Here is a 26,637-nt window from a genome sequence, read left to right as displayed (position 1 = left end):
TGGTATTCCCATCTCTTTCAGAATTTTCCACAGTTTGTTGTGATCCACACAGTCAAAGCCTTTGGCATAGACAATAAAGCAGAAGTAGATGTTTTTCTGGAACTCTCTTGCTTTTTCGATGATTCAGTGGATGTTGGCAATTTGATCTTTGGTTCCTCTGCCTTTTCTAAATCCAGCTTGAACATCTGGAAGTTCACATTTCACATTCTGTTGAAGCCTGGCTTGGAGAATTTTGAGTTTTTTTTTTTTTTTACTAGTGTGTGAGATGAGTGCAATTGCACGGTAGTTTGAGCACTCTTTGGCATTGCCTTTCTTTGGGATTGGAATGAAAACTGACCTTTTCCAGTTCTGTGGTCACTGCTGAGTTTTCTAAATTTGCTGGCATATTGAGTGCAGCACTTTAACAGTATCATCTTGTAGGACCTGAAATAGCTCAACTGGAATTCTATCACCTCCACTAGCTTTGTTCACAGTGATGCTTCCTAAGGCCCACTTGGCTTTGCATTCCAGGATGTCTGGCTCTAGGTGAGTGATCACATCATCATGATTATCTGGGTCATGAAGCTCTATTTTTGTATAGTTCTTCTGTTTATTCTTGCCACCTCTTCTTAATATCTTCTGCTTCTGTTAGGTCCATACCATTTCTGTCCTTTATTGAGCCCATCTTTGCATGAAATGTTTCCTTGGTATCTCTAATTTTTTTGAAGGATTCTCTAGTCTTTCCCATTTTATTGTTTTCCTCTATTTCTTTGTATTGATCACTGAGGGAGGCTTTCTTATCTCTCCTTGCTATTCTTTGGAACTCTGCATTCAAATGGGTATATCTTTCCTTTTCTCCTTTGCCTTTCACTTCTCTTCTTTTCATACCTATTCTTTTCATACCTAAGGCCTCCTCAGAGAACCATTTTGCCTTATTGCATTTCTTTTTCTTGGGGATGGTCTTGATCACTGCCTACTATACCATGTTATGAACTTCTGTCTATAGTTCTTCAGGCACTCTATCAGATCTAATCATTTGAATCTATTTGTCACTTCCAATGTATAATTGTATGGTTTGATTTAGGTCATACCTGAATGTTCTAGTGGTTTCCCCTACTTTCTTCAATTTAAGTCTGAATTTGGCAATAAGGAGCTCATGATCTGAGCCACAGTCAGCTCCTGGTCTTGTTTTTGCTGACTGTATAGAGCTTCTCCATCTTTGGCTGAAAAGAATATAATCAATCTGATTTCAGTGTTGACCATCTGGTGATGTCCATGTGTAGAGTGTTCTCTTGCATTGTTGGAAGAAGGTGTTTGCTATGACCAGTGTTTTCGCTTCACAAAACCCTATTGCCTTTGCCCTGCTTCTTTCTGTACTCCAAGGCCAAATTTGCTGTTACTATATAATATTCAGTATTTGTCTTTATCTTTATGACTTATTTCATTAAGTATAATATGTCCTAGGTCCATGCACATCCCTGCAGAAAGCATCATTCCATTATTCTTTATGGCTGAGTAATATTCCATTACCTAGTGGCTCAGGTGGTAAAATATCCACCTGCAATGCAGGAGACTGGGGTTTGATCCCTGAGTCAGGAAGATCCCCTAGAGAAGGGAATGGACATTCCAGTATTCTTGCCTGGAAAATTCCATGGACAGAGGATCCTTGCGAGCTACAGTCCATGTGGTCACAAAGAGTTGGACATGGCTGAGCAACTAACACTAATACTTTTACTTTTCTTTATTCATCTATCTGACTATAATTCAATAAAAATTACAAATGAAAGTACTGCAAGTATTGGAAGCAAATTTATTGGAGGCCAAGGATTTCTAAAAAACATCCTGAAATCTTATCAGGATTTGAAAGAGTCTTTACTTTAGAAGATGAGCTTCCCTGATAGCTTAGTTGGTAAATAATCTGCCTGCACTGCATGAGACCCCTGGGTCTGAAAGATCTGCTAGAGAAGGGATAGGCTACCCTCTACAGTATTTTTTGGCTTCCTTTGTGGCTTAGCTGGTAAAGAATCTGCCTGCAATGCCAGAGACCTGAGTTCTATCCCTAGATTGGGAAGACTCCCTGGAGAAGGGAAAGGCTATCCACTTCACTATTCTGGCCTAGAGAATTCCATGGACTGTATAGTACACAGGGTCACAAAGAGTTGGATACAACCAAGCAACTTTCACTTTCACTTTACTTTAGAAGATCATGTACAACTCACTGCAGTAATGTGTGTGAGACAGAGTTCTCATTTGAAGAGTGAGAACTGCTTGTTTATTTATTGAACACAATTTTTTGCTTTACCAGAAGGTGAAACTTATATACAAGCATTACCTTCTTATATCCATGCCTAGCACACTAATGTTTATTGAGCCCTTATTATGTGCCAACACTTCTAGTGTGACTTGTATTATCTTCATGGTAATCCAGTGAGGTGTCTACTTTATTTTCCACTTTTATCAATGAGGAAACTAATGTGCAAGCAGATGAACTAACTAGTCACAGATAGGAAGTAGGAGACAAAAATCTTTCTCTCTCAGAAAAATAAATAAATGAAATCTTTGTTCAAGATAACATTTAGAAGTATTGTCTATGTTATCTGCTCTCTGTACGTCAAATATAGGAAGCCCATGTTCATTACTAATATCCTTCTGCATCTTTCTCACCCTCATTTAATTTCAAATGTTTTGCAAAGTAAGAATGACAGGGTCCCTAGCTGCTTAGTGTTTGATAAGAAGGTTCTCATAACTGCCATGCCATGTTCTATATATTTTATTCAGTTCAGTTCAGTTCAGTTGCTCAGTCGTGTCTGACTCTTTACGACCCCATGAATCGCAGCACGCCAGGCCTCCTTGTCCATCACCAACTCCCGGAGTTCACTCAGACTCATGTCCATCAAGTCAGTGATGCCATCCAGCCATCTCATCCTCTGTCATCCCCTTCTCCTCCTGCCCCCAATCCCTCCCAGCATCAGAGTCTTTTCCAATGAGTCAACTCTTCGCATGAGGTGGCCAAAGTACCGGAGTTTCAGCTTTAGCATCATTCCTTCCAAAGAAATCCCAGGGCTTATCTCCTTCAGAATGGATTGGTTAGATCTCCTTGCAGTCCAAAGGACTCTCAAGAGTCTTCTCCAACACCACAGTTCAAAAGCATCAATTCTTCGGTGCTCAACCTTCTTCACAGTCCAACTCTTACATCCATACATGACCACAGGAAAAACCATAGCCTTGGCTAGACGGACCTTAGTCCGCAAAGTAATGTTTCTATTAAGCAGATGCAAATGTTGTTTTGTTCTAAGGTTTGTAGTTAAGCTAAATCTGAGAGCTTTCCACTCTATTTTACAAGTAGCAAATTCCTGTGGTCCTTAGAGTTGTCTCGAGTGTGCTTGATGATTCATGGCTATTTGGAGAGAGCTCCCAGGGATATTACCTCTCTGCAGGTCAACCTCAAGTTTCATAAAGCAAATTTATGTTCATATAACAATAGTTTTATAAGCCAAAATGAACGTATCTAGCCCTCTGTAATGTTTATGTACCCAAGGAGAAGTAGGCTTAATAATAATATTAATAATATTCCTCAGCAATTCTATTTCTAGCACCCTGATAATGTGACATTAATTATAAGGGAAAGTTATTCCATGTTTTGCAGTTCTACCTTTAGAGACTTTTGTGTCTTTGAAATACCATACAAAGGCATGTAACATGTATGTGATAAGCTTCATTTGCTTTTATATATATGAAAAGTGAGAGAAATGTATATAATGTTTGATAACATATATATAAATGTTTTATTAAATGTTTTTCATCTCATATGAAATGGAAATTATTTTCTCTATCTATGAGTAAATAGGGTTGCTCATTACCTGCTTTTCCTCTCTATTCACTCTATCAATTTGTACACATAATAATTTTTATTATCCTCCTGTTCCTTCTTTTTCAGAAGTATTATGATAAAATAAAGGCTGTGGTTTTAAGAACCTGGAAGATTCAATCGTAGTCCAAAACTTACAGCTTGTCTGTTTGCTCCTGACTCATTTAGACAGCCCACAAGTAGCAAAAATCAATCTGACTTCTGCTCCTGTCTTCTGTAGTTACCACATAATTTAATTTTTTTTATTTATACAATATCTACCTCCAAATAGGATATTAGGTTTCTTGCATTTAAGGTGAGAAAGAATGATTTTGAAAAATTGCAACAAAGTACAATATATGCTGATGGGAAACAAATTAGAAGCTATTAAATGTTTTTGCTACTTCATTCTATCAGATTTTCTTAGAACTTACTAGTAACCAAGGCAAAAAGGAAACCTGGGATTTGCAGCAAAAAAGACAAACATGAACACATACACACATACCTTATAAAAGAATCAGTTCCTCCTAAAGCAAACAAAGTAAACTCATTCATTTTTAAACTTAAATTAAGAACCATTTATTTGACTAATATATACAATTTTAAAAGTAAATAAATTGGGGGATAGGTATTAGTTACTGAAAAAAAATTTTAAAAATGAGCTTTTAAAATCATGCTCATGGTCCTCTTTAGCAGATACTGTCAACAACAACAACAAAAAGGTAGAATTATTTCTCCTGATTAAACATACATTGTAGAGAACAAAATAGACATCTAATAAAAAAATCATTAAAATAAAGAAGCTACTTTATATTTAATGATGCACTGATAATGTTTCCAGTTAAATATGATAATTCATTTGTCATATTAAGAGTAGACACTTTGAGAAAAAAAAATATATAAAATAAATAGTACATATACTGTTTACTGAGTTCCATATAAAATGAAGTTTATCCCATATATGTCACATGCCTTTGTGTGGTATTTCAAAGACACACAAAAATCCCTAAAGCTAGAACTGATTATTGTTTAAAACATTTTTAATAAGTTCAATTTTGTTACTTATCTAAGTAATCTGAATATTCTTTTTTTAAAAATAATCTTGTTAACAATAATGAGAGGTGGGCTGGTTTGAAATTTCATTGATTATTGTGACATATACATATTTTCTGGGCAACAAAACACATGCATATTTAATAAGTTGCAGTGGAGCTATAAACTTTTAAATGGTGGAAGGAAATCTTTTTGCAAGTTTTATGGGTTTTATAAATCTCACTAAATAATTGCCTTACCACTTCCCTGGCCTAACATCCTAACTCCTCTTTAGAGCATGATAAATATTAATCACAAAATAATAGAATTAGAATGCAATTTATGTTCTGAAAGCAAATCTATCAAAGAAAAACAGTCCACATCTAAGGAAAAGATAAACGCTCAGGTCAAATTAGTTCAGGATTTTTTGAGTGTGTTTTTTTTTTTTTTTTTAGATTTACATGTTAGGCATTTGAATGAATATAATTGGCTTCTAAGAAATGAACACAGATGAAAAGCATTATCAGACAACTAGACAACAGACTTATAAATGCTCTCCAGTATTGTTCAGGTGAGAATCCTCTCCATAACACTATACATGTACATATACATATCCTCTGGATTATGCTGGCGGTCTGATCAAGTGCTCCCAAGATCCTGACTGGTTTGGAAGGAGATGCTAAGCTTTCACCGTTACCCACCCTGGTTAAAATGTCCTGACTTTGGGTTTGAGCCCCAAGCATCCAGAGCTCTATAGATTCACCCTGGGGCTTCTTGTGCGAGTCCTGTACTCAAACCCTACATACTCATGCTGGCTACATGCACTACTCCTCAAATACTGTGCTTCCAGCTTCCAAGTACTTCTTTCTTCAGCAAATACTATATTTCTGATCAATAGAGATTTCTTTTTAATTTTTAAGTGTTGCTATATGTTTGTTAATCTAATTTTTTTTCTATTTTTCTGTGTTTTAGAACAGAAGGGAGAATTTCAGTTTGTACTTAACCTCTTATTTTAAACTAGTAACTGATATTCTGATCCTGTAATATAACCACATAAAAGAGGTAGAAATGTGTATAGTGTAGTGATTACTCAAAAATAAATAGCAGTAAACAGAGCTTGCTTTTGCTTGCAACCTTTCTATCTAGGTGCTTATTTATTTATTTATTAACTTTTTGAATAGAACAGGTTACATATTCATATAGTTCCTAAACTAAGAACTTGTTTTCCTTAAAAGTCTAGCAGTTTGGCCTATGCTAAGAATGAGTGTGTTCCATGCTCATTCATGCTTAACACAGTTGATATATAGACCTGGATGTCTGTTTCTTTTTCCAAGTTAGGGAGGTTTTCAGGTATTATCACTTCTAATTCATAGTCAACTGAATATTTAAACTTGGGTGGTGGCTCTGTAGCCCAGACTGAGCCATCTAGAGCCATCTGGTTCTCTATCATGTTGAGACTTTCTGGGACGCCAGAAACTTTAGGCAGCTTTAAAGAAAGCTGAGCACCAAAAAGTTGATGCTCTTGAACTGTGGTTTTGGAGAAGACTCTTGAGAGAGTCCCTTGGACTGCAGGGAGATCTAACCAGTCCATCCTAAAGGAAATCAGTCCTGGGTGTTCATTGGAAGGACTGATGCTGAAGCTGAAACTCCAATACTTTGCCTGCCTGATATGAAGAGCTGACTTATTTGAAAACACCCTGATGCTGGGAAAGATTGAAGGTGGGAGAAAAAGGGGACGACAGAGGATGAGATGGTTGGATGGCATCACCGACTCAATGGACATGAGTTTGAGTAAACTCCTGGAGTTGGTGATGGACAGGGAAGCCTAGCGTGCTGCAGTCCATGGGGTCCCAAAGAGTTGGACACAACTGAATGACTGTACTGAACTGAACTGAAAATGCAAAGTCATTTCCTGTGGATCTATTTTTGGGGGTCTATTTGGGGCAGAAGACTGTTTATGCTGGGATGAGTCCCAGAAATACATAAGAAGAAGTTAGAAACATAGTGTTCCTAAATTATTTGTGGTCTGTTTACAAACTATATTAACATTATTTTGACTATGATAATTTTGAATCTCTCCTTGCTAAACACAGAATAAAAGCTACAGGTTTCTTCCCTGTCTTGCTGTCAGTACAGAGGGTGTGAATGGTGGCTGAGGATTGAGGAAGCTTCACCTGATAGATGTGGGTGCTTGTCAAATGTGTCCATAAACTTCCTTCTTGCAGGCAAACCCCAACCAAGCATCTAAAGCAAGATATGCTGCTTTCTTCCTCTTCTCCCTACATGGGGTTACCAGAAAAGCTAATATGACCACTATTTAGAAAGAGTAATGACTTCTGCAAATACAAAGGTGTTCTTTCTCCCAATCTCTCCTGTTTCTTTCCTTTAGAAACCGTCTGCCCTACACAACATGTCCGAAACATGCCCAGAGGGTCTCTGCTTACCCTTCTCATGTGGTCTGGTGATACTGCCACCTTGAATGTGAACTGCTATTCTTATTACCCTATTAAAGAATAGCCAACTGGCATGTTGTCAGAAAGCACTATTTAAAATGTGAATCATTACAGAACAAATGAATACTGTGTATAGGACATTTTAAAAAGAGACAGTTTTCCTTTTATAATTTTTGTATTTCTACTTGTGGCCTTTTCTTCCCACCTACAGAAGTCTCATTAACATTTCCTGTAAAGCATATTTAGTGGTGCTGAATTCTTCTAGCATTTGCTTATTTGTGAAATGCCTCCTCTCTCTCAAATTTGAATGATAGTCATGCCAAGCAGAGTATTCTTGGTTGTAGGTTTTTTTATTTTCACCACTTTAAATATATCATGCCACTCCCTTCTGGCCTGCAGAGTTTCTGCTGGAAAGTCAGCTACTGTTTTTTGGGGAGTTCTCTTATGTATAATAAATTGCTTTTCCCTTGCTTTTTAAAGATTTTCTCTTTTTTTGTTGACATTTTAATTACAAATGTGTTTTTGTGTGGACCTCTGTGGGCTGATCTTATTTGGGACCCTCTGTGATTCCTGGACCTGGATGTCTGTTTCCTTTCCCAGGTTAGAGAGGTTTTCAGGAATCATTACTTTTAATAACTTCTCTGCCCCCTTTCTTCTCCTTCTGGGACCCTTATAATGTGAATGTTAGTATGCTTGATATTGTCCCAGATATCTCTTAAACTGTCCTTCTTTTTCAATTCTTTATTCTGTTTTTCTGCTTAGCTGGAGTAATTTTTACTACTCTTGTTTTCCAGTTCACTGATACATTCCTCTGTATCATCTACTCTACTGTTGATTACTTCTAGTTTATTTCAGTTGTTTCTTTTGGCTCAGTTTGGTTCTTCTTTATATTTTCTAACTCTTTGTTTAACTCCTCATTATTTTCACCCAATCTCCTGAATTAATTGAGCATCTTTATAATCATTACTTTGCATTTTTTATTGAGTAGATTAATTAACACTTCACTTAGTTCTTTGCAGTTTCCTGCCGTTCTCTGGAAAATATTCCTCTGTCTCCTCACTTTGTGTATCCAAATATTATGTCTTTATGAGTTTTTTAGAAAAAATTCACTTTGTACTTACCCACAATGTCACTCATAAGTCCTGATATAGTCTCATCTCCTATAACCCAAGGACGTTTCCCTACACTGTGACCATAGACTCCCCTGAAATGAAAAGGGATATAACAATCTTAGTTTTGGTGTGCATCTGTGTGTATAGTGTGTATCTCTGGGTGTCTGTGTGAGTTTTCAAATATCAACATTAGTGACTGAACATTTCTAAGTGAGTCTTTGTAATGCTTTAATAAAAAACATGCTTTTTTTAAAAACCAAAAGTAATATTTGAGAACTCTGCTTTTTAACTTGTAATTTTAAACTATTTTTGTTTCACTTTTTGTTGGGGAGTATAGGGGGTGTTTGGAGAAGGAAATGGCAACCCACTCCAGTATTCTTGCCTGGAAAATCCCATGGACAGAGAAGCCTGGTAGGCTGCAGACCATGGGGTCACTAAGAGTCGGACAGACTGAGCCACTTCACTTTCACTTTTCACTTTCATGCATTGGAGAAGGAAATGGCAACCCACTCCAGTGTCCTTGCCTGGAGAATCCCAGGGATGGGGGAGCCTAGTGGGCTGCCGTCTATGTAGTTGCACAGAGTCGGACACGACTGAATGGATTTAGCAGCAGCAGCATAGGGGGTGTTGACCATATAATATTTCATTATCTTTCCTTATTTTGGAGTCTAAGATATTATTTTTTCTCTTTTGAAAATTTTAAGGCTATTTGAATATCTTACCTGTATACCATTCCATATAATTGTATCTATACTACAACATTTTACTACTACTTGAAGCTAGATATTAAAATGATTATTAATTACATTTTAAAATATAAGTATAATCTATGAATTAAATAGAAGTATATAAAGTGTGATTATACTCATGATGACATTTTAAGTTAATAGTGAAACTTGGCAATAATCAGAGACAATACTATATCTTCACCTGCTGTGTGTTCAGTCCTGTCTGATTCTTTGTGACTCTATGGACAGTAGCCAACCAGGCTCCTCTATCCATGGGATTATCCCAGCAAGAATACTGGAGTGGATTGCCATTTCCTCCTACAGAGGATCTTCCCAATCCAGGGATCGCTCCTGTGTTCCCTGAATTGACAGGTGAATTTGTTACCACACTGAGCCTGGGAATCCCATATTTTCTAGCAATTTCATCTATCACATTCTAGCTCAACTTTGTTATTCTAGTAAGTATCTCAGTAGGCATAATGGAAAAAAAAAAACGCTAAATGCATAAGATAATGTCAATTCTCAGTTCATTTCTATCAAATGAGGAAGGCAAATACATTTGAAAAATAGTAGAAGAAATCAAGAAGAGAGTGACTTTGTGTGCTGTTACAAACTTGTATATTAGAAAGCTCTGGAATAGACTGTTCTTAATTCTTTTGGAATCCAAAGACTATGTAAACTTGGAAGAAAGGAATAAGCATGTGCTCTATGTACTGTGATGAATACATATTCTGGAATTAAATAAGCTGGTAGCGGTGAGCTGAAAAACCTTCTCTTAGAGATGAAGGCTAGTAGAATACACCATCCTAAAACATCATTGTGGGACATTCATCATATTGTGCTATAGGCACTTGAAGAAACAGAAAATCCAAGAAGAGGCTTTCTCTGAACTTCGCTATCTGCCTAAAGACAGATCCTTCGAAAGAAACTCAGTTATCATAAATCTTCCCAAGAGTTTCATCAGCTAAAGAAGATGGCAGTTGCTCAGTTACGTCCACTGTAGCCTACCAGGCTCCTCTGTCCCTAGAATTTGTCAGATAAGAATACTTGGGTGGGTTGCCATTTCCTTCTCCAGGGAATCTTCCCAACCCAGGGATCAAACCCAGGTCTCCTGCACTGCAGGCAGACACATTACCATCTGAGCTACCTGGGAAGCCTCTTAGCAAGGAGAGACTACAAGCAACACCACCCCCCTCCCCCAAGATAAACTTCAGACTATTCCTCCTATCTATTCTTCAGGGATCCATCCATCTTTCATAGAAGTCCTTAACTATCCCCTAAGAGGCCTGCATCTTTCTTCCTCTTTAGCTATTAAATGAGATTTAAGCTTGAATTCTCAGCCACCTTCAGGAGTTATTCATTTTTCCTTGAATATTTCCTATGTATCCTTTAGGTATTAATGTTAATAAATTGTGTTAATAAGCAAAATTATTTTTTTATCTTGTTAACCTCTCCTTTATTACAAGGCTATCAGTTAAAACCTCAGAAGACCAAAGGATTGTTTCTCCTCTACAGAGCAGTGGGGAAACTGGAAAGGAGGAGCTCATGCTGATTTCTGTGGCATGAATACCCCCCATCAATGAAAATCCTGAATGTTTAAAAACTGACTTCATCACCTGGGATGGGCCAGTTCCAGGTCAATACTATGTAAGAGGCTACATTTATTAGAGGCTTCAGTCAGTCAGTCAGTCAGTTCAGTCGCTCAGTCATGTCCGACTCTTTGCAACCCCATGAATCGCAGCACGCCAGGCCTCCCTGTCCATCACCAACTCCTGGAGTTCACTCAGACTCACGTCCATCGAGTCAGTGATGCCATCCAGCCATCTCATCCTCTGTTGTCCCCTTCTCTCCCTGGCCCCAATCCCTCCCAGCATCAGAGTCTTTTCCAACGAGTCAACTCTTCGCATGAGGAGGCCAAAGTACTGGAGTTTCAGCTTTAGCATCATTCCTTCCAAAGAACACCCAGGACTGATCTCCTTTAGAATGGACTGGTTGGATCTCTTTGCAGTCCAAGGGACTCTCAAGAGTCTTCTCCAACACCACAGTTCAAAAGCATCAATTCTTCGGCGCTCAGCCTTCTTCACAGTCCAACTCTCACATCCTTACATGACCACTGGAAAAACCATAGCCTTGACTAGATGGACCTTTGTTGGCAAAGTAATGTCTCTGCTTTTCAATATGCTATCTAGGTTGGTCATAATTTTTCTTCCAAGGAGTAAGTGTCTTTTAATTTCATGGCTGCAGTCACCATCTGCAGTGATTTTGGAGCCCCCCAAAATAAAGTCTGACAATGTTTCCACTGTTTCCCCAGCTATTTCCCATGAAGTGATGGGACAAGATGCTATTATCTTTGTTTTCTGAATGTTGAGCTTTAAGCCAACTTTTTCACTCTCCACTTTCACTTTCATCAAGAGGCTTTTTAGTTCCTCTTCACTTTCTGCCATAAGGGTGGTGTCATCTGCATATCTGAGGTTATTGACATGTCTCCTGGCAATCTTGATTCAAGCTTGTGCTTCTTCCAGCAGTACCTAATTTCCCACTTTTATAAAAGTAAATGGTTTATAATATGTACCTTAAAGGATTTCTATCAAAAATAAATAAGGTACCATGTGAAAGATCTTGGTATATGGTACTCCTTTTTTGAGTTGTCTTTCCTAATGCAAATCTAATGTTAAAACTCACTTCATCAGCATGTGAAGGCTTCCCTGGTAGCTCAGATGGTATCTGCCAGCAATGTGGGAGACCCAGGAGACCCAGTTCAATCCCTGGGTTGGAGATTGATCCCTTGGAGATGGAAATGGCACACACTGCAGTGTGCCTGGAGAATTCCATGGACAGAGGGGCCTGGCACGGGGCTACAGTCCATGGGGTTGCAAGGAGTCAGACATGATTGAGTGACTAACACTGCACTACACATCAGCATGTGGTATAAAACACAGTTTTTAAACTAATACTTCAGTTACCAGATAAAGTGAGATGAAGGAAGAAGACTTTGAGAATAAACAGACTATAAGAATTAAAGAGGAAGAGAAAGACAATTGTTAGTGAGTATTATTCATATTATTGTTAGGTAGCCTGAAGCTTGCCTCTTTCTTGACTTCCAATATAAATGCTAAAGACAAAAATCCTTATCATTAAATAGTAGTTAAAGGCAGATACTTGGATCCTTTTTTATTTTAATCACATAGAGCTCCATGGCCTTGCTGATAGCACAATACATCTTATTGCAGTTAGGCAGTAAAATTCTATGTTCTGCCCCAGAGAATTTATATCTCAGAATATTATGCCACCTACTTCTCACCCTGGTAGACACCATGGTAATAATCTTTAAGGATCTGTTTCTTCCTGCAATGCTTTTGGCATCTTCCTTTCTTTAAGATGTCACACACAGAATCAACTTCTTCATTTTGCCAGTCTACTAGCCTAGGGTAGTGAAATGTATTTAGGAAGTGTTACCCAAATAAACTCAAAGTGGCCTGTCATTAGAAAGAGCTGATGTGGATCACAGTGCAGTTATAAACATACATATTCAATTTAAGAGAAAGCTTATGTTGTTTTCATTCTAAACTGCTTAAAGTAGTTGCAGTGTAGGTGAAATCTTTTACTAATGCTGTGAAGGAAAAGAGAGCATAGAAAAGAGTTCACTCACTACCATGGCATCAATCATTGCTGTGAGTCGGCTGAGATGTCTGCAGAGCAGTATTTGCTCATGAAATTAGATTTCAGGATATAAAATCTAATTAGGAAGTTAATAGAAATGTGGATCCTCTTTGAAATAGGACTGCGCTTTAACCATCTTACAGAATGAAAAGTGCCCCTGCTTTTAAAAGCTCCCCCCAGTAAGTAAATAAATAAGACTTTAAAGAGTCTCCCTTAATGATCTCACAACGTTTCTCTGTGACCCAGTCGATGATTAGCCACAGAGATGTCAGGAAAAGCTCTGTAACATGTCATACCGTGTACTTTCTTATTCACACTGGAGGCAGACTATGTCACACTAAAACTTGCCGCTTGGGCATAAGGATTATTATGTGCTGGAGGTACTTGAAAAAGAGCAAATGCAAGAGGAGGATATCTCTGAACTCCCCTTATCTGTCTGAAGACAGATCCTCCAAAAGAACTCAATTTGTCCTTAATTCCCTCTTTGGAAGTTTCATCAACAAGGGAAGATTGTCTCAGGTCACAAGAGAGGAGACGAAGTCAGCACTGCAGCCAGATAGACTTTGTCACAAACGACCACACTTCCCATCTAGTCTTCTAACAGCCTATTCATCCTTCCTAAAAATCATTTACTTTTCTCAGAGTGACCTGTATAGCTCCTCGTTAGCCCCTATTAAGACAATAGATAAGCTTTCAAATCTCATTGCTTTTTTCGGATATCATTTCTTTTTTTCCTATGGTGCCCTCATGCATGTAATATTAAAAAGTAATAAAATTTTATGCCTTTTCTTCTGTTAATCTGCCTGTTACTTTATTTCCTAGGCCCAGTAATGGACCTATGAGAGTAGGGGGCAAGTCTTTCCTCCTCTACAATACACTTTTATACTTTTTAAACAAAGAAACCCTTAAATTGAACGAGACTGCAGGTCTGCAGAAGCATACGTATCCCATGTGCTTCACCAGAACCCTTTCTGCACACATACTACCACGTAAGCTAAGTCACTGCAAACCAGGCAGTTTGTTCCTACAGTGTAATTCAGTGTGCTATTTTTCTTTTTAAGTAATTCTACTTAAAATGTATCAGTTTTTATAAGAATCCCTATAAAGACAAAACTGTGGCAAATTTTTGCTCCTATAAAAAAGAAAGGCATTTATTTATCTAGCAAATGGGATAACCCAGAAGACCAGTAATATAGTGATTACTACCTAGGGACACAACATACATCTTTCAACTTACAAATGTGCTCTTTAGGACTGACATAGCTGAATTTTACCACTATGATTACTAACTCATTCTCCTTTAATTGATCTGGGTCATTAGTAAATATTTAATTTTAAATATTCCCCCAAATTAAGTTTATTGCCTATCCATCTTAGCAGACCTACAATGAACAAGCATATGATATTGTTGCTTCTTATTGTTGTTATATCTTCTTGCTGATAATTACTTATTATATATCAAAGAGCAAAATTACACTAAAAGTTTTCTATTTCAGAAAATTAAAATAATCTAAATATTGCTAAGTTGCTTGTTGTGTCTGACTCTGTGCAACCCCAGAGATGGCAGCTCACCAGGCTCCCCCGTCACTGGGATTCTCCAGGCAAGAACACTGGAGTGGGTTGCCATTGCCTTCTCCAATGCATGAAAGTGAAAAGTGAAAGTGAAGTCGCTCAGTCGTGTCCAACTCTTAGCGACCCCATGGACTGCAGCCTACCAGGCTCCTCCATCCATGGGATTTTCCAGGCAAGAGTACTGGAGTGGGGTGCCATTGCCTATCATTTCATCAAACAAATAATTTATTCTCCAAATAAAGTATTATTATTAACTTTAGAAATCATATACAGTTGAAAATGAATTTGGAAAATACTAATAGACATTTAAAAAATACAGAGGTAAGCATTTTAATTTCATAGTCTTGCTTGAATCACTTAAAGTTTTAGAAGAAATCAATTGAGTCCTAAAATATTTCTAAGTGTGCCTGTATTCTTGACTTTTCTTTAGTGTAAAGTAACCAAATATGGCAGTCACATGAATTATAAGACTGAGCTGCATTATGACCAGTGATGGTTTATTTTATAGATAAGTAGGTCACATGTTTATAATATTCCATTAAAGATGATGACTTAGAAGATAAAAAACATAAGTCAAATGGCATTTCCTATGTTATAGGTCATGGATGAGATTTGGATTGAGATTTGATATCAATATCCCAAGGCAATATTTCACTTAGACCACTCAAATTTCTCAGTTACTGTTAAGATTATAAATTTTTAATATTATTTTACTCTGTTAAGCAAATAATTTTAAGGTACATTATTTAGTGACTGTGTAGCTCTTTGACTCAGTTCTCAAAATCTCTCACTGGTCAGGAATGGGGGTGGGCACTGTCTTGGTTTGGATATCTGTGGAGAAGTAGGGCAGAATTAGGGTTGGAGGAGATGAAGAAGAGCAGATAACCAGATAATACTCACTACAGTAATGAGTGGCTCCAGATCTAGAGGCAAACCAAACATATTCAAGGGAAATTTAGTACAAAAACAGAGGCAATAGTTAGAAAGGCAAGTGAAGGAAACAATGTTCCACCAGAGTGGCAGGAAGATTACTTTAAAAGCATATTTGGGAAAAAAAAAAAAAAAAAAGCTTTTTTAAAAAAAAAAAAAAAAAGAAAGTTTGACCTAAGAAAGAAACATTGTCCCAACTTAAGAAAGTCTCCTGAAAATACTACCACCACTGACCTACCATCAGAGAAGAATGGCCCTTAGCACTAGGAGTTACACATTTACTTTCCCTCAGTCTTTCTCTTGGGGAGCTCCCAAGCAGGAAAGATTCTGCTGGTTATTAACAAGATAGAAAAGCCCAGGTGAGCCGACCATACTTTCCTACTAAAGCCTAAAACTCCCCCCTTTTTGTTAAATTGGTTATAATCCCTTACTCTGGCTGGTAAGTGAATCACTGTAGTATGTTTCTGTACACATGTAAAATAAAGTTTTCTCCTGCTAATCTCTGTGTGTGTGTACCTGCTGCATGATGTCCAATTCTTTGTGACCCCATGGACTGTAGCCTGCTAGGCTCTTCTCTCCGTGGGATTCTCCAGGCAAGAATACTGGAGTTGGTTATCATTTTCTACTCCAAGGATCTTCCTGACCCAGGGATTGAACATGTATCTTGTGTCTCTTGTGTCCCCTGCATTGTCAGGCAGATTCTTTACCACTAGTACCACCTGGAAAGCTAATCTATCTGTTGTCAATTAATCCTCAGGCCCCCAACCACTAGAAGGTAAGTTGATAGAGGAAAAGTTTTCCTTTCAACACAACATTAGCTGAAAAGGCTAGAGTGGAGTTTTAGGCTAAATATTTAGGAGCAAAAAAATGAATGAAAAAACCCATTCGAGATTAAAGATTGGGGGTGGGATGGAAGGAAACAAGACAGTATTCATGAACCTCAAATACTACTGATATCGCTGGACTGGCAGTACCATGATGTTGACTGGGACACCATAGTTTACAACAAAAAGACTAAATAAAACCAGCTAGTTTTCTAATCTTTTACTCAGAAGAAGTCTTTTTAAAGTTCAGTTTACAGTGCTTGAAGCATTACAACATATTTCCTTGCTAAATCGTCTGTCTGATGAAAAATTGGTAGGGGGGGTTAAGAGTATGTAAGTTTCTGTTGTCACAATGTAAAATATAAAATTGAAAGGTAGCAACAATAGGAGGATATTATGACAGAGAGGCAGCCTGTCGTGACACCTCTGCCTGAACATAACTGGAGTAAAAGTTTTGAGAATAATCAACCAGTCTTTTAATAAAGTAGGATAATTGAAAGGATACAAATAGGATAGCAGAGCAGCATATTTTAGAATATACATGAAGGATAAAAATGCGCAGTTTGCTGAACAAATATCTAACAGGCAAAGACACTCTCCAAATCTCAAGTTCAATCTAATTATCTGCTATATTTTACATTTAGGCCAAAAATGAATATTAACCATTTTTATTAACTATGACCCTCATATTTTAAAATATCAAAGCCTGCCAGTGCAGAATGCTTCCAAATGTAGTGATATTTACTTTTCAAAGTATGCATAAATGTTATGCAAATAAAATTATAATAGACCTAATAAATTGTGTAAAACTCTATTATTCTTGCACTGAGTTGTGAACTTACATTCTTAACTACTAAAATTAAGAACTCTGCAGTGTTATCTAATAGCCATGGTAGTAATCATTGGCACAGTCAGTTTAAACTTAACTTTAAAGAAGAGGTTTTGCTCCCAATAGAAAAGACCACTGGCCTGAAGAATATAGAAAGCTGGAAAAGTCATTCTGGGTTTCTATGAGAACTAAATATCTTGTTCAGAATTCTTATCTGGTATGGTTTCATATTCCTGAATTTCATTTTTTCCCTTGTGCTTTAAGTTTAGCTTCCCCCTCATCCTTTTTTTCAGATTCTAAGAACCAAAAATATTTTTAAATACTTATACTATTTTTAATATTCAAATAATATAAATATTTAAATAGTTAGATATTTAAAAAAATTCCAGTTTTAGCTGTCAGTAATTATTAGGGAAGGATAAGATTAAGTACATAAGATTAAGTTATTTTCCTTAAGGGATTTATAATATAGCTAAAACTATGAAACTAATGTAAGTAGATACCACTAAACCACCTATTGTGGAGCGGTGATTACTAATACACTAGATATTCAGCAAGGGGTAATGAGTGGTTGAGAAGGTTGATATTTAAGAGGTGAGAATTGAGGTAAGTAGAGAGTATGGAGGGTTTCATAAGCAGAAGAGTAAAAGCAGAACAGAAAAATGGAGAAAAACATGAATCCTGATGTAAGGTTCCTACACAGTTAGTGAACCTGCTAAACTAAGCCCCAATGGAGCATCTACTCAATGAAAATTTTAGTTGTTTAATCATGTCCAACTCTTTTGCAACTCCATGGACTGTAGCCCGCGAGGCTCCTCTGGCCATGGGATTCCCCAGGCATGAATACTGGAATGAGTTGCCATGCCCTTCTCCAGGGAATCTTCCCAACCCAGTAATTGAACTAGGGTCTCCTGCATTGCAGGCATAGGCATGAATCTTTACCATCTGAGCCAACAGGGATACGCATCTTCTCAATAATCAAGTTCAGTTTGGTGAGGGAAGTACCTTCTGTTTCACTCAACCTCTTGTCCCCCCTCAACAATTTTTATTTTCTTATTTATAAAAATTGGTGTGCTAGAGTTTAGCCAAGAACTAATCATGAAAACACTAAACTGAATCCTAAATATTAACTCCCTTGTTAGTAATTTAAAAAAATAAAATAATTGCTTATGACATAGATGTGCCAATTCAGAGGAGGAGCTTAATTTTTAGAATATTTTAAAAGCTTTACTATTGATTCTACCACTAATTTGCCACATGACCTTATTTATTGATCCTCAGTTACTTTGTCCATAAAATGAGAATATTTTATCACTCATTGAACACAATCCCTCTGGTTCCTCTCTGCTCTAATATTCTAAGATTCTGCTTTACAACTTTTCAAATATTAGACAGTCTAGAGTGATTTTTACAATTCTTGTATGAGATGTTGATTGTTAGCTTTTGAAATAATACTTACATTTTGGCCCATTTATCTAGTTCCTCTTCCAGGTATGTTTTAACCATTTTTGGTTGAAGGCCAAGAGAATTTCCCGAGAAATAGATAGCTTCTTCATCCTTATTCACTAAAGATAAATCAACTGAAATAGAAGAAAAATGAAAAAAATACTATTCAATTAATTAACATTAGTCCATTTGGCATTGTTTACCCACTACAAACAAAAAATGTACTTAACTCCAAGAAGGATGAGAAATATCTTACAATTCCTTCCAAGTATAGCATCAGGTTCTCTTAAAAATAATATTTTACATCTATATTTTAAAATATAATTTAAATATTTAAATGCTTCTGTTTAGATCTGTCATATGTATTATGCTCCACGAAGAAATCTAGATGAACAAGTACTTCCAATAATAAATAGCCAATAGAAAAAAGTTAAAACAAGAATTTTTACAGAAATTATATCAGCCTATCTAGTTATAGTAGAAGGTTACAAGAATTTGACAAGTAATGACATTCTGCATTAACTGGTGTTGCAGCATATAGAAACAATTTAATGATTTTCGATATATATGAAGTGGATATATTAAATGTGTACATTTTTATTCTCTCTCTATGCATACATGTTTAGGCAAAGGCTCTTTTCTTTATTTACTTCTTATTCAAATAAATGAGAGCTATACTAATTTTTAATTCTACCTTGGTTGCAATAAATATAATTTCAGCAGCAAATCAGTCCATATGGTTAAAGTATTTTCTAGAAATGCACAAGTTTATAATTGTGTTCTTCTAAGTTTTATCTTAATTCTATTGAAAGAAAGATTAAACTTCTGCTAAAATTTTACTGGAATAATTTGGTTGTATTCTTCTCTTTATTTAGATTACTTAAAATTTTGCTGACTTTTTAAAGGCCACCATTTAATTCGACCTGACAGCCTTTATAGATACTGTCTCTGTTTTTCATTGGCATCTCTTAAGTCTGACTCTTTCTCAAATTGGAACCAGTCCATTGTTTCATGTCCAGTTCTAACTGTTGCTTCTTGACCTGCATACAGATTTCTCACGAGGCAGGTAAGGTGGTTTGATATTTCCATTTATTGAAGAATATTCCACAGTTTGTTGTGATCCACACAGTCAAAGGCTTTAGCATAGTCAAGGAAGCACATGTTTCTTTCTGGAATTCTCTTGCCTTTTCAATGACCCAACAGATGTTGGCAATTTGATCTCTCCTTCCTCTGCCTTTTTAAAATCCAGTTTGAACATCTGGAAGTTCTCAGTTCATGTACTATTGAAGCCTAGCTTGGAGAATTTTGAGCATTACTTTGCTAGCGTGTGAGATGAGTGCAATTGTGCGGTAGTTTGAGCATTCTTTGGCATTGCCTTTCTTTGGGATTAGAATGAAAACTGACCTTTTCCAGTCCTGTGGCCATTGCTGAGTTTCCAAATTTGCTGGCATATTGAGTGCAGCACTTTCACAGTATCATCTTGTAGGAATTGAAATAGCTCAACTAGAATTCCATCACCTCCACCAGCTTTGTTCATAGTGATGCTGCCTAAGGCCCACTTGACTTCTTACTCCAGGATGTCTGATTCTAGGTGAGTGATCACACCATTATGGTTATCTGGGTCATTAAGATCTTTTTTGTGTAGTTCTTCCATATATTCTTGTCACCTTTTCTTAGTTTCTTCTGCTTCTGTTAGGTCCATACATTTTCTATACTTTATTGTGCCCATCTTTGCATCTTTGTATTTCTAATTTTCTTGAAGAGATCTCTAGATTTTCCCATTCTATTCCTCTATTTGCATTGATCACTTAGGAAGGCTTTCTTATCGCTCCTTGATATTCTTTGAAACTCTGCATTCAGATGGATATAGCTTTCTTTTCCTCCTTTCCTTTTTGCTTCTCTTCTTTTCTCAGCTATTTGTAAGGGCTCCTCAGATAACCATTTTTGCCTTTTTTCATTTCTTTTTCTTGGTCAAGAAGTAACATTTAGAACTGAACATGGAACAACAGATTGGTCCAAATCGGGGAAGAGTATGTCAAGGCTATATATAGTCATCCTGCTTATTTAGCTTATATACAGAGTATATCATGTGAAAGGTCCAACTGAATGAAGCATAACCTGGAATCCAGATTACTGGGAGAAATATAAAACACCTCAGCTATGCAGATGACACTATCTTTATGGCAGAAAGTGAAGAGGAACTAAAAAGTCTCTTGATGAAAGTGAAAGAGGAGAGTGAAAAAGCTGGCTTAAAACTAGACATTCACAAAACTAAGATCATGGCATCTGGTCCCATCACTTCATGGGAAATAGATGGGGAAGCCATGAAATCAGTGAGAGACTTTAATTTCTTCGGCTCCAAAATCACTGCACATGTTGACTGCTGCCATGAAATTAAAAGACGCTTGCTACCTGGAAGAAAAGCTCTGACAAACCTAGACAGAATATTAAAAAGCAGAGATTTTACTTTGCCAACAAACTTCCACATAGTCAAAGCTATAGTTTTTCCTATAGTCATGTGTGGATATGAGATCTGAACCATAAAGATGGTTGGGCACTGAAGAATTGATGCTTTTGAACTGTGGTGTTGGAGAAGACTCTTGAGAGTCCCTTGGACTGCAAGGAAATCCGACCACTCCATCCTAAAGGAGATCAGTCCTGAGTATTTATTGGAAGGACTGATGGTGAAGCTGAATCTCCAATCTTTTGGCCACCTGAGGCAAAGAGCTGACTCTCTGAAAAAAGACCTTGATGCTGGGAAAGTTGAGGGCAAGAGAGAAGAGGGCCACAGAGGATGAGCTGGTTGGATGGCGTTATCAACTCAATGGACATGAGTTTGAACAAGCTCCAGGAATTGCTAATGGACAGGGAAGCCTGGCATGCTGCAGTCCATGGGGTTGCAAAGAGTCAGACATGACTGAGTGACTGAACTGAACTGAAATCTGTCCCAATAAACAGATGTAAATATTGTTCATACATTTAAATTGGATTAATCTAACAGTTTTTTTTTATCAATCTAGAGAACAAATTTTGAATGATTTTATTCAGAATTCAGAAGTTTCAGTTAGTGCACCATGGCTTAGATTTCAACTGAACATTCTAAAAGTAGTTTAAGGACTAAACATGTTCTGTGTGTGTCAGCCTTATCAACAACCCAGGAAGAGGAGGCAACCACCCAGATATATTCTCCCACTTTTTTTTGTTTGTTTGTTTTTTCTTAGTGGTGCTTTTATAGACAACTAAGTATTGGGTTTGGCATAGTCAATAAAGCAGAAATAGATGTTTTTCTAGAACTCTCTCACTTTTTTGATGATCCAATAGATGTTGGCAATTTGATCTCTGGTTCCTCTGCCTTTTCTGAATCCAGCTTGAACATCTGGAAGTTCACAGTTCACTTACTATTGGATCCTGGCATGGAGAATTTTGAGCATTACTTTGCTAGTGTGTGAGATGAATGTAATGTGCAGTAGTTTGACCTGCCTCCTGAGAAATCTATATGCAACTTAAGAAGCAACAGTTAGAACTGGACATGGAGCAACAGACTGGTTCCAAATTGGGAAAGGAGCATGTCAAGGCTGTATACTGTCACCCTGCTTATTTAACTTATATGCAGAGTACATCATGAGAAATGCTGGACTGGATGAAGCACAAGCCAGAATCAAGATTTCCAGGAGAAATATCAAAAACTTCAGATATGCAGAAGACATCACACTTATTGCAGAAAGTGAAGAAGAAATAAAGAGCCTCTTGATAAAAGTGAAAGAGGATGGTGAAAAAGTTGGCTTAAAATTCATTGTTCAGAAAACTAAGATCATGGCATCCGGTCCCATCACTTCATAGTGAATAGATGGGGAAACAATGGAAACAGTGACAGAGGGCTCCTAAATCACTGCAGATGGTGACTGCAGCCATGAAATTAAAAGACACTTGCTGCTTGGAAGAAAAGTTGTGACCAACCTAGACAGCATATTAAAAAGCAGAGACATTACTTTACCAACAAAGGTCCATTTAGTCAAAGCTATGGTTTTTGCAGTAGTCATGGATGGATGTGAGAGTTGGACTATAAAGAAAGCTAAGCACCAAAGAATTAATGCTTTTGAACTGTGGTGTTGGAAAAGACTCTTGAGAGTCACTTGGACTGCAAGAAGATCCAACCAGTCTCTCCTAAAGGAAATTAGTCCTGAATAATCACTGGAAAAACTGATGCTGAAGCTGAAACTCCAGTCTTTTGGGCACCTGATGTGAAGAATTGACTCATTGGAAAAGACCCTCATAATGCAAAAGACTGAAGGCAGGAGGAAAAGGGGACGACAGAGGATGAGATGCTTAGATGACACCACTGACTCAAAGCACATGAGTTTGAGTAAACTCTGGGAGTTCTTGATGGACTGGGAGGCCTGGCATACTGCAGTCCATGGGGTCACAAAAAGACAGACACCACTGAGTGACTGAACTGAACTGAACTGAAGTATTGGGTTATTGTTATTTAGAAAATCATTTTTAAAATGTGTTCTTAACGAAAGAAAAGCAGAATTGTAAAGTATTTTGTCACATGTCTTCCGAAAGTGGGTCCCCCTTTTCCTTTATTTTCCTTTTACTTGGTTGCATTTTTTCAAGTCTTAAAGCACATCTAATGACATCATAAGAGCATTCCATTGGCATTAGGTAAAGAAGTACAATAGAGTATCAAGAAAGTACCTTTTATAATAAGAATGATGAGATAACATTCCACTCTCCAGCCCAATCCCATAAGATCTTTACAACATCAAAGACCCATAGACCTTTAAGCTGTGGGGGCCTCAGCTTCTCTTGTGCCAGAAGAATGACAAGAAAATTTGGTATTGGAATTTGGTGCTCTTGGCTGTCGTGGGGTTCTGTATTAATTTCTAGAAACATACAACCTGACAAAACTGAATTAAGAAGAAATAGACAACTTGAACAGACCAATCATTATTAGATAAAATGAGTTTGTAATAGAAAAAAACAAAACCAAATCAAAAGCTCCCAGCAAACAAAAGTCCAGGACAGGACAGCTTCACAAGGGAATTCTAGCAAAAATATAAAGGATAACTAACACCTGTCCTTCTCAAACTATCCCCCAAAGTTGAAAAGAACACTCTCAAATTCATTCTATGAGTCCACAATTGCCCTGATATAAAAACTAAACAGACTACAAAAAGTACAAAACAAAAACTGCAACAACAACAAAAAAATGCAGATCGGTATCTTTGATGACTATAGATATAAAAGTCCTCAATGAAATATTAGCAAATGGAATCTAATATTATATATAAATGATCATACTCCATAATCAAGTTGGGTTTATTCCATAGTCACAAGGATGGCTCAGCATTCACAAATCAATGTGATGCACCACATTAACAGTAGGAAGGATAAAAATCTCATGATTATCTCAATAAATGCAGGACAAACTTCACAAAATTCAATATCCACACACGATTAAAAAAAAAAAAACTACTCTCATCAAAGCAGATATAGAGGGACAATATCTCAACATAATAAAGGCCATTTAAGCCAAACTCATACTCAATGACTTATCACATCAGAAAGAATAAAACACCCAGAAAACAAAAAAATAAATAGCTAAAATAGGGAAAGACCTATACTCTGAAAACATTAATGAAGGAAATTGAAGGTGATGCAAATAAATGGAAAGTTATCTCATGAAGTTGAGCTGAAAGAATTAATGTTGTTAAAATGACCGTGTTACCCAAAGCAATCTTCATATTCAATCCAATGCCTATCAAAATACCCATGAATTTTTTCACAGAACTAGAATAAATAGCCCTAAATTTCATATGAAATTCTGAAAGGCCCCAAATTGCCAGCAATCTTGAGAAAATAAACAAAGCTGGGGGTGTCACCCTCTCAGACTTCAGACTACTTTATAAAACTACAGTAATCAAAACAATGTGGTTTTAAACAAACACAGACATGTATCAATGGAACAGAATAGAGATCCCAGAATAGAGAATTGCACAAAGAAAACACTCCCTTCAATTTCTAACTCTTTGTTACAGCCCAGGAACCTCTTCCACATACCATACTTGAAGGGTCATGTATGGATGTCAGAGTTTGACTATAAAGAAAGGTGAGCACCAAAGAACTGATGCTTTTGAATTGTGGTGTTGAAGAAGACTCTTGAGAGTCCCTTGGACTGCAAGGAGATCCAACCAGTCCATCCTAAAGGAGATCAGTTCTGGGTGTTCATTGGAAGGACTGATGTTGAAGCTGAAACTCTCCAATACTTTGGCCACCTGATGAGAAGAGCTGACACATTTGAAAAGACCCTGATGCTGGGAAAGATTGAGGGCAGGAGGGAAAGGGGACAACAGAGGATGAGGTGGTTGGATGGCATCATCGACTCAATGGACATGGGTTTGAGTGGACTCTGGGAGTTGGTGATGGACAGGGAGGCCTGGCGTGCTGCAGTTCATGGGGTTGCAAAGAGTCAGACACGACTAAGCGACTGAACTGAACTGAACTGATACTTGAAGGAAAAAGGAAATATGTTGAACATAGGATTTCCAAATTGTTATCAACTTCTGAATTTTCTTCAGTTACAGGATCCATTGTGTGTTCACTGAATGTCTGGAGCCGATCTTCATTTGTGCCAAGAGAAGTCCCTTGGTCAGAATGTTCATTATTTTCTGGACCTCAGATTCAGTCATGACTCATTGCTTTCCATCTTTAAATTATCAATTGTCATGTCAATTATTCTTGATTGTCTTGGTGATCATTGCTGATAATTTTCTGCTGCTTCCTAATAGCTTAAGTCCAAGTCTAGAGTCTTCTGAAATAAAATCATGAGAATGGATAAGATCCAGGTATGTTCATGGTCTGGGAAGAGTTCCTTTTCTGAAAATATTCATTGCATTTATTCTTTCTTCCAAAGTCAAGTTTGACATAAACTGGTCATTTTTATTCTTCAGGATATTTTCTGTGTGTTTACAGTTTCTTAGCATACTGAAGATTTGGTATTCTGCCAAAATATGTATTTTGGAAATGATGCATTCATATTACTTTTCTTTGAGAGGGAGATATCAATTTGGACATACATTTTCATAATTTCTCAACAGTTCTCTTGCATATCTCGCCATTGGCCTCCAGATATTCCCTTTCATATTGTATTAGGGTACATCTTATTGAGCTCATTTTAGCCTGATTACATATATATTCTCTATCTCCCAATAAGGTAGCTTTCTGTGGTACTTGGGGTTAGGACACATAAACTTTTAGGGATACAATTCAACCCATAACATCCTCCTTGAAGGTTCACTTGACTTCAAATAGTCTAAGAACTCAAGAGTTTCAGCTTTCTACAAACAGGCCTCACCTCATTTGTCTGGAAATCTCATCTGTTGACAAAGGTTGTTATATGATTGATATAGAGTTCATGATTCTGGATATTCGTTTGCTTCTTAGTAATTTCAGTGCATCAAAAATGTTCAGCACTCTGGACCTTAACTGCATATCCTTTAAGTTCATTCATATGTCTCAAACCTAATCCAAGAACCAATTTCATTTTTCCTTCTTAAATATAAATCAAAATTTCAACATCACTTCCAATTCAAAGCTTTCTACATTACCACCTCAGGGTTGATCTAATTCAGAAAAGTATGGTTTGAAACAGAGGAATATGTTGACTGTAGTTTGTTCTTGTTCCTCACTGCTGCTACATTTAATTTTGTAAATGGAATGAGAAAATAAAGATGAGAAAAACTTAATCTAGCTTTAGTGCCTTTATATTAGTAGATCTTTCCTTTATGGGTTACTTTTTTTGTACTTTTTTTCTGTAGCAGTGCCACTTACTGGAGACTCCCTATATTTAGTTGCCTCAAGTAGTGAATGCACACTTCAGCTAATGTCTTTTGATCCTATTCACTATCACTGCCTGCTACCTTTTTCAGTATATTTCAAGACTTACTGCTGTAGTTAAAATAAGCCAACAAGTAGCCCTCCCAGGTCAGGTGCTTTTGAAGTGATTTAAATTTTACTATATTTCACCAGGTTCAGCTACCTGAAAGGAAATATGCCCCCTTAATATATTAATTATTGGCATTCTAATGAAGCTGTTTTAAATTTTTAGTTGTAACTATTTTAGAGTCTTTGAATAGAATTTTATGTCTTCAACATATATAAATTTTCTACTATAATGCTGTCCACAAAAAGAACACTCAGTGTGTTTAGAACATCCAACTAAT

The 26,637-nt window shown here is 36.9% G+C and overlaps 1 protein-coding gene across 1 annotated transcript in view; it reads right to left on the bottom strand.

Annotated features, from left to right (window-relative positions):
* KYNU (kynureninase) overlaps positions 1-26,637 on the bottom strand; it is a 117,716-nt gene that overhangs the window by 75,751 nt on the left and 15,328 nt on the right. Inside the window, exons 4-5 of the mRNA XM_040228225.1 lie at positions 18,426-18,546; positions 8,433-8,515 (exon numbers count right to left, since the gene is read on the bottom strand). Coding sequence (XP_040084159.1) covers positions 8,433-8,515; positions 18,426-18,546 — 204 coding nt within the window. The remainder of the gene's footprint in view (positions 1-8,432; positions 8,516-18,425; positions 18,547-26,637) is intronic.

Source organism: Oryx dammah, unplaced genomic scaffold (assembly GCF_014754425.2).
Source record: "Oryx dammah isolate SB20612 unplaced genomic scaffold, SCBI_Odam_1.1 HiC_scaffold_27, whole genome shotgun sequence".
Classification (NCBI taxonomy): domain Eukaryota; kingdom Metazoa; phylum Chordata; class Mammalia; order Artiodactyla; family Bovidae; genus Oryx; species Oryx dammah.
This window is presented reverse-complemented; position numbering and strand designations above follow the sequence as displayed.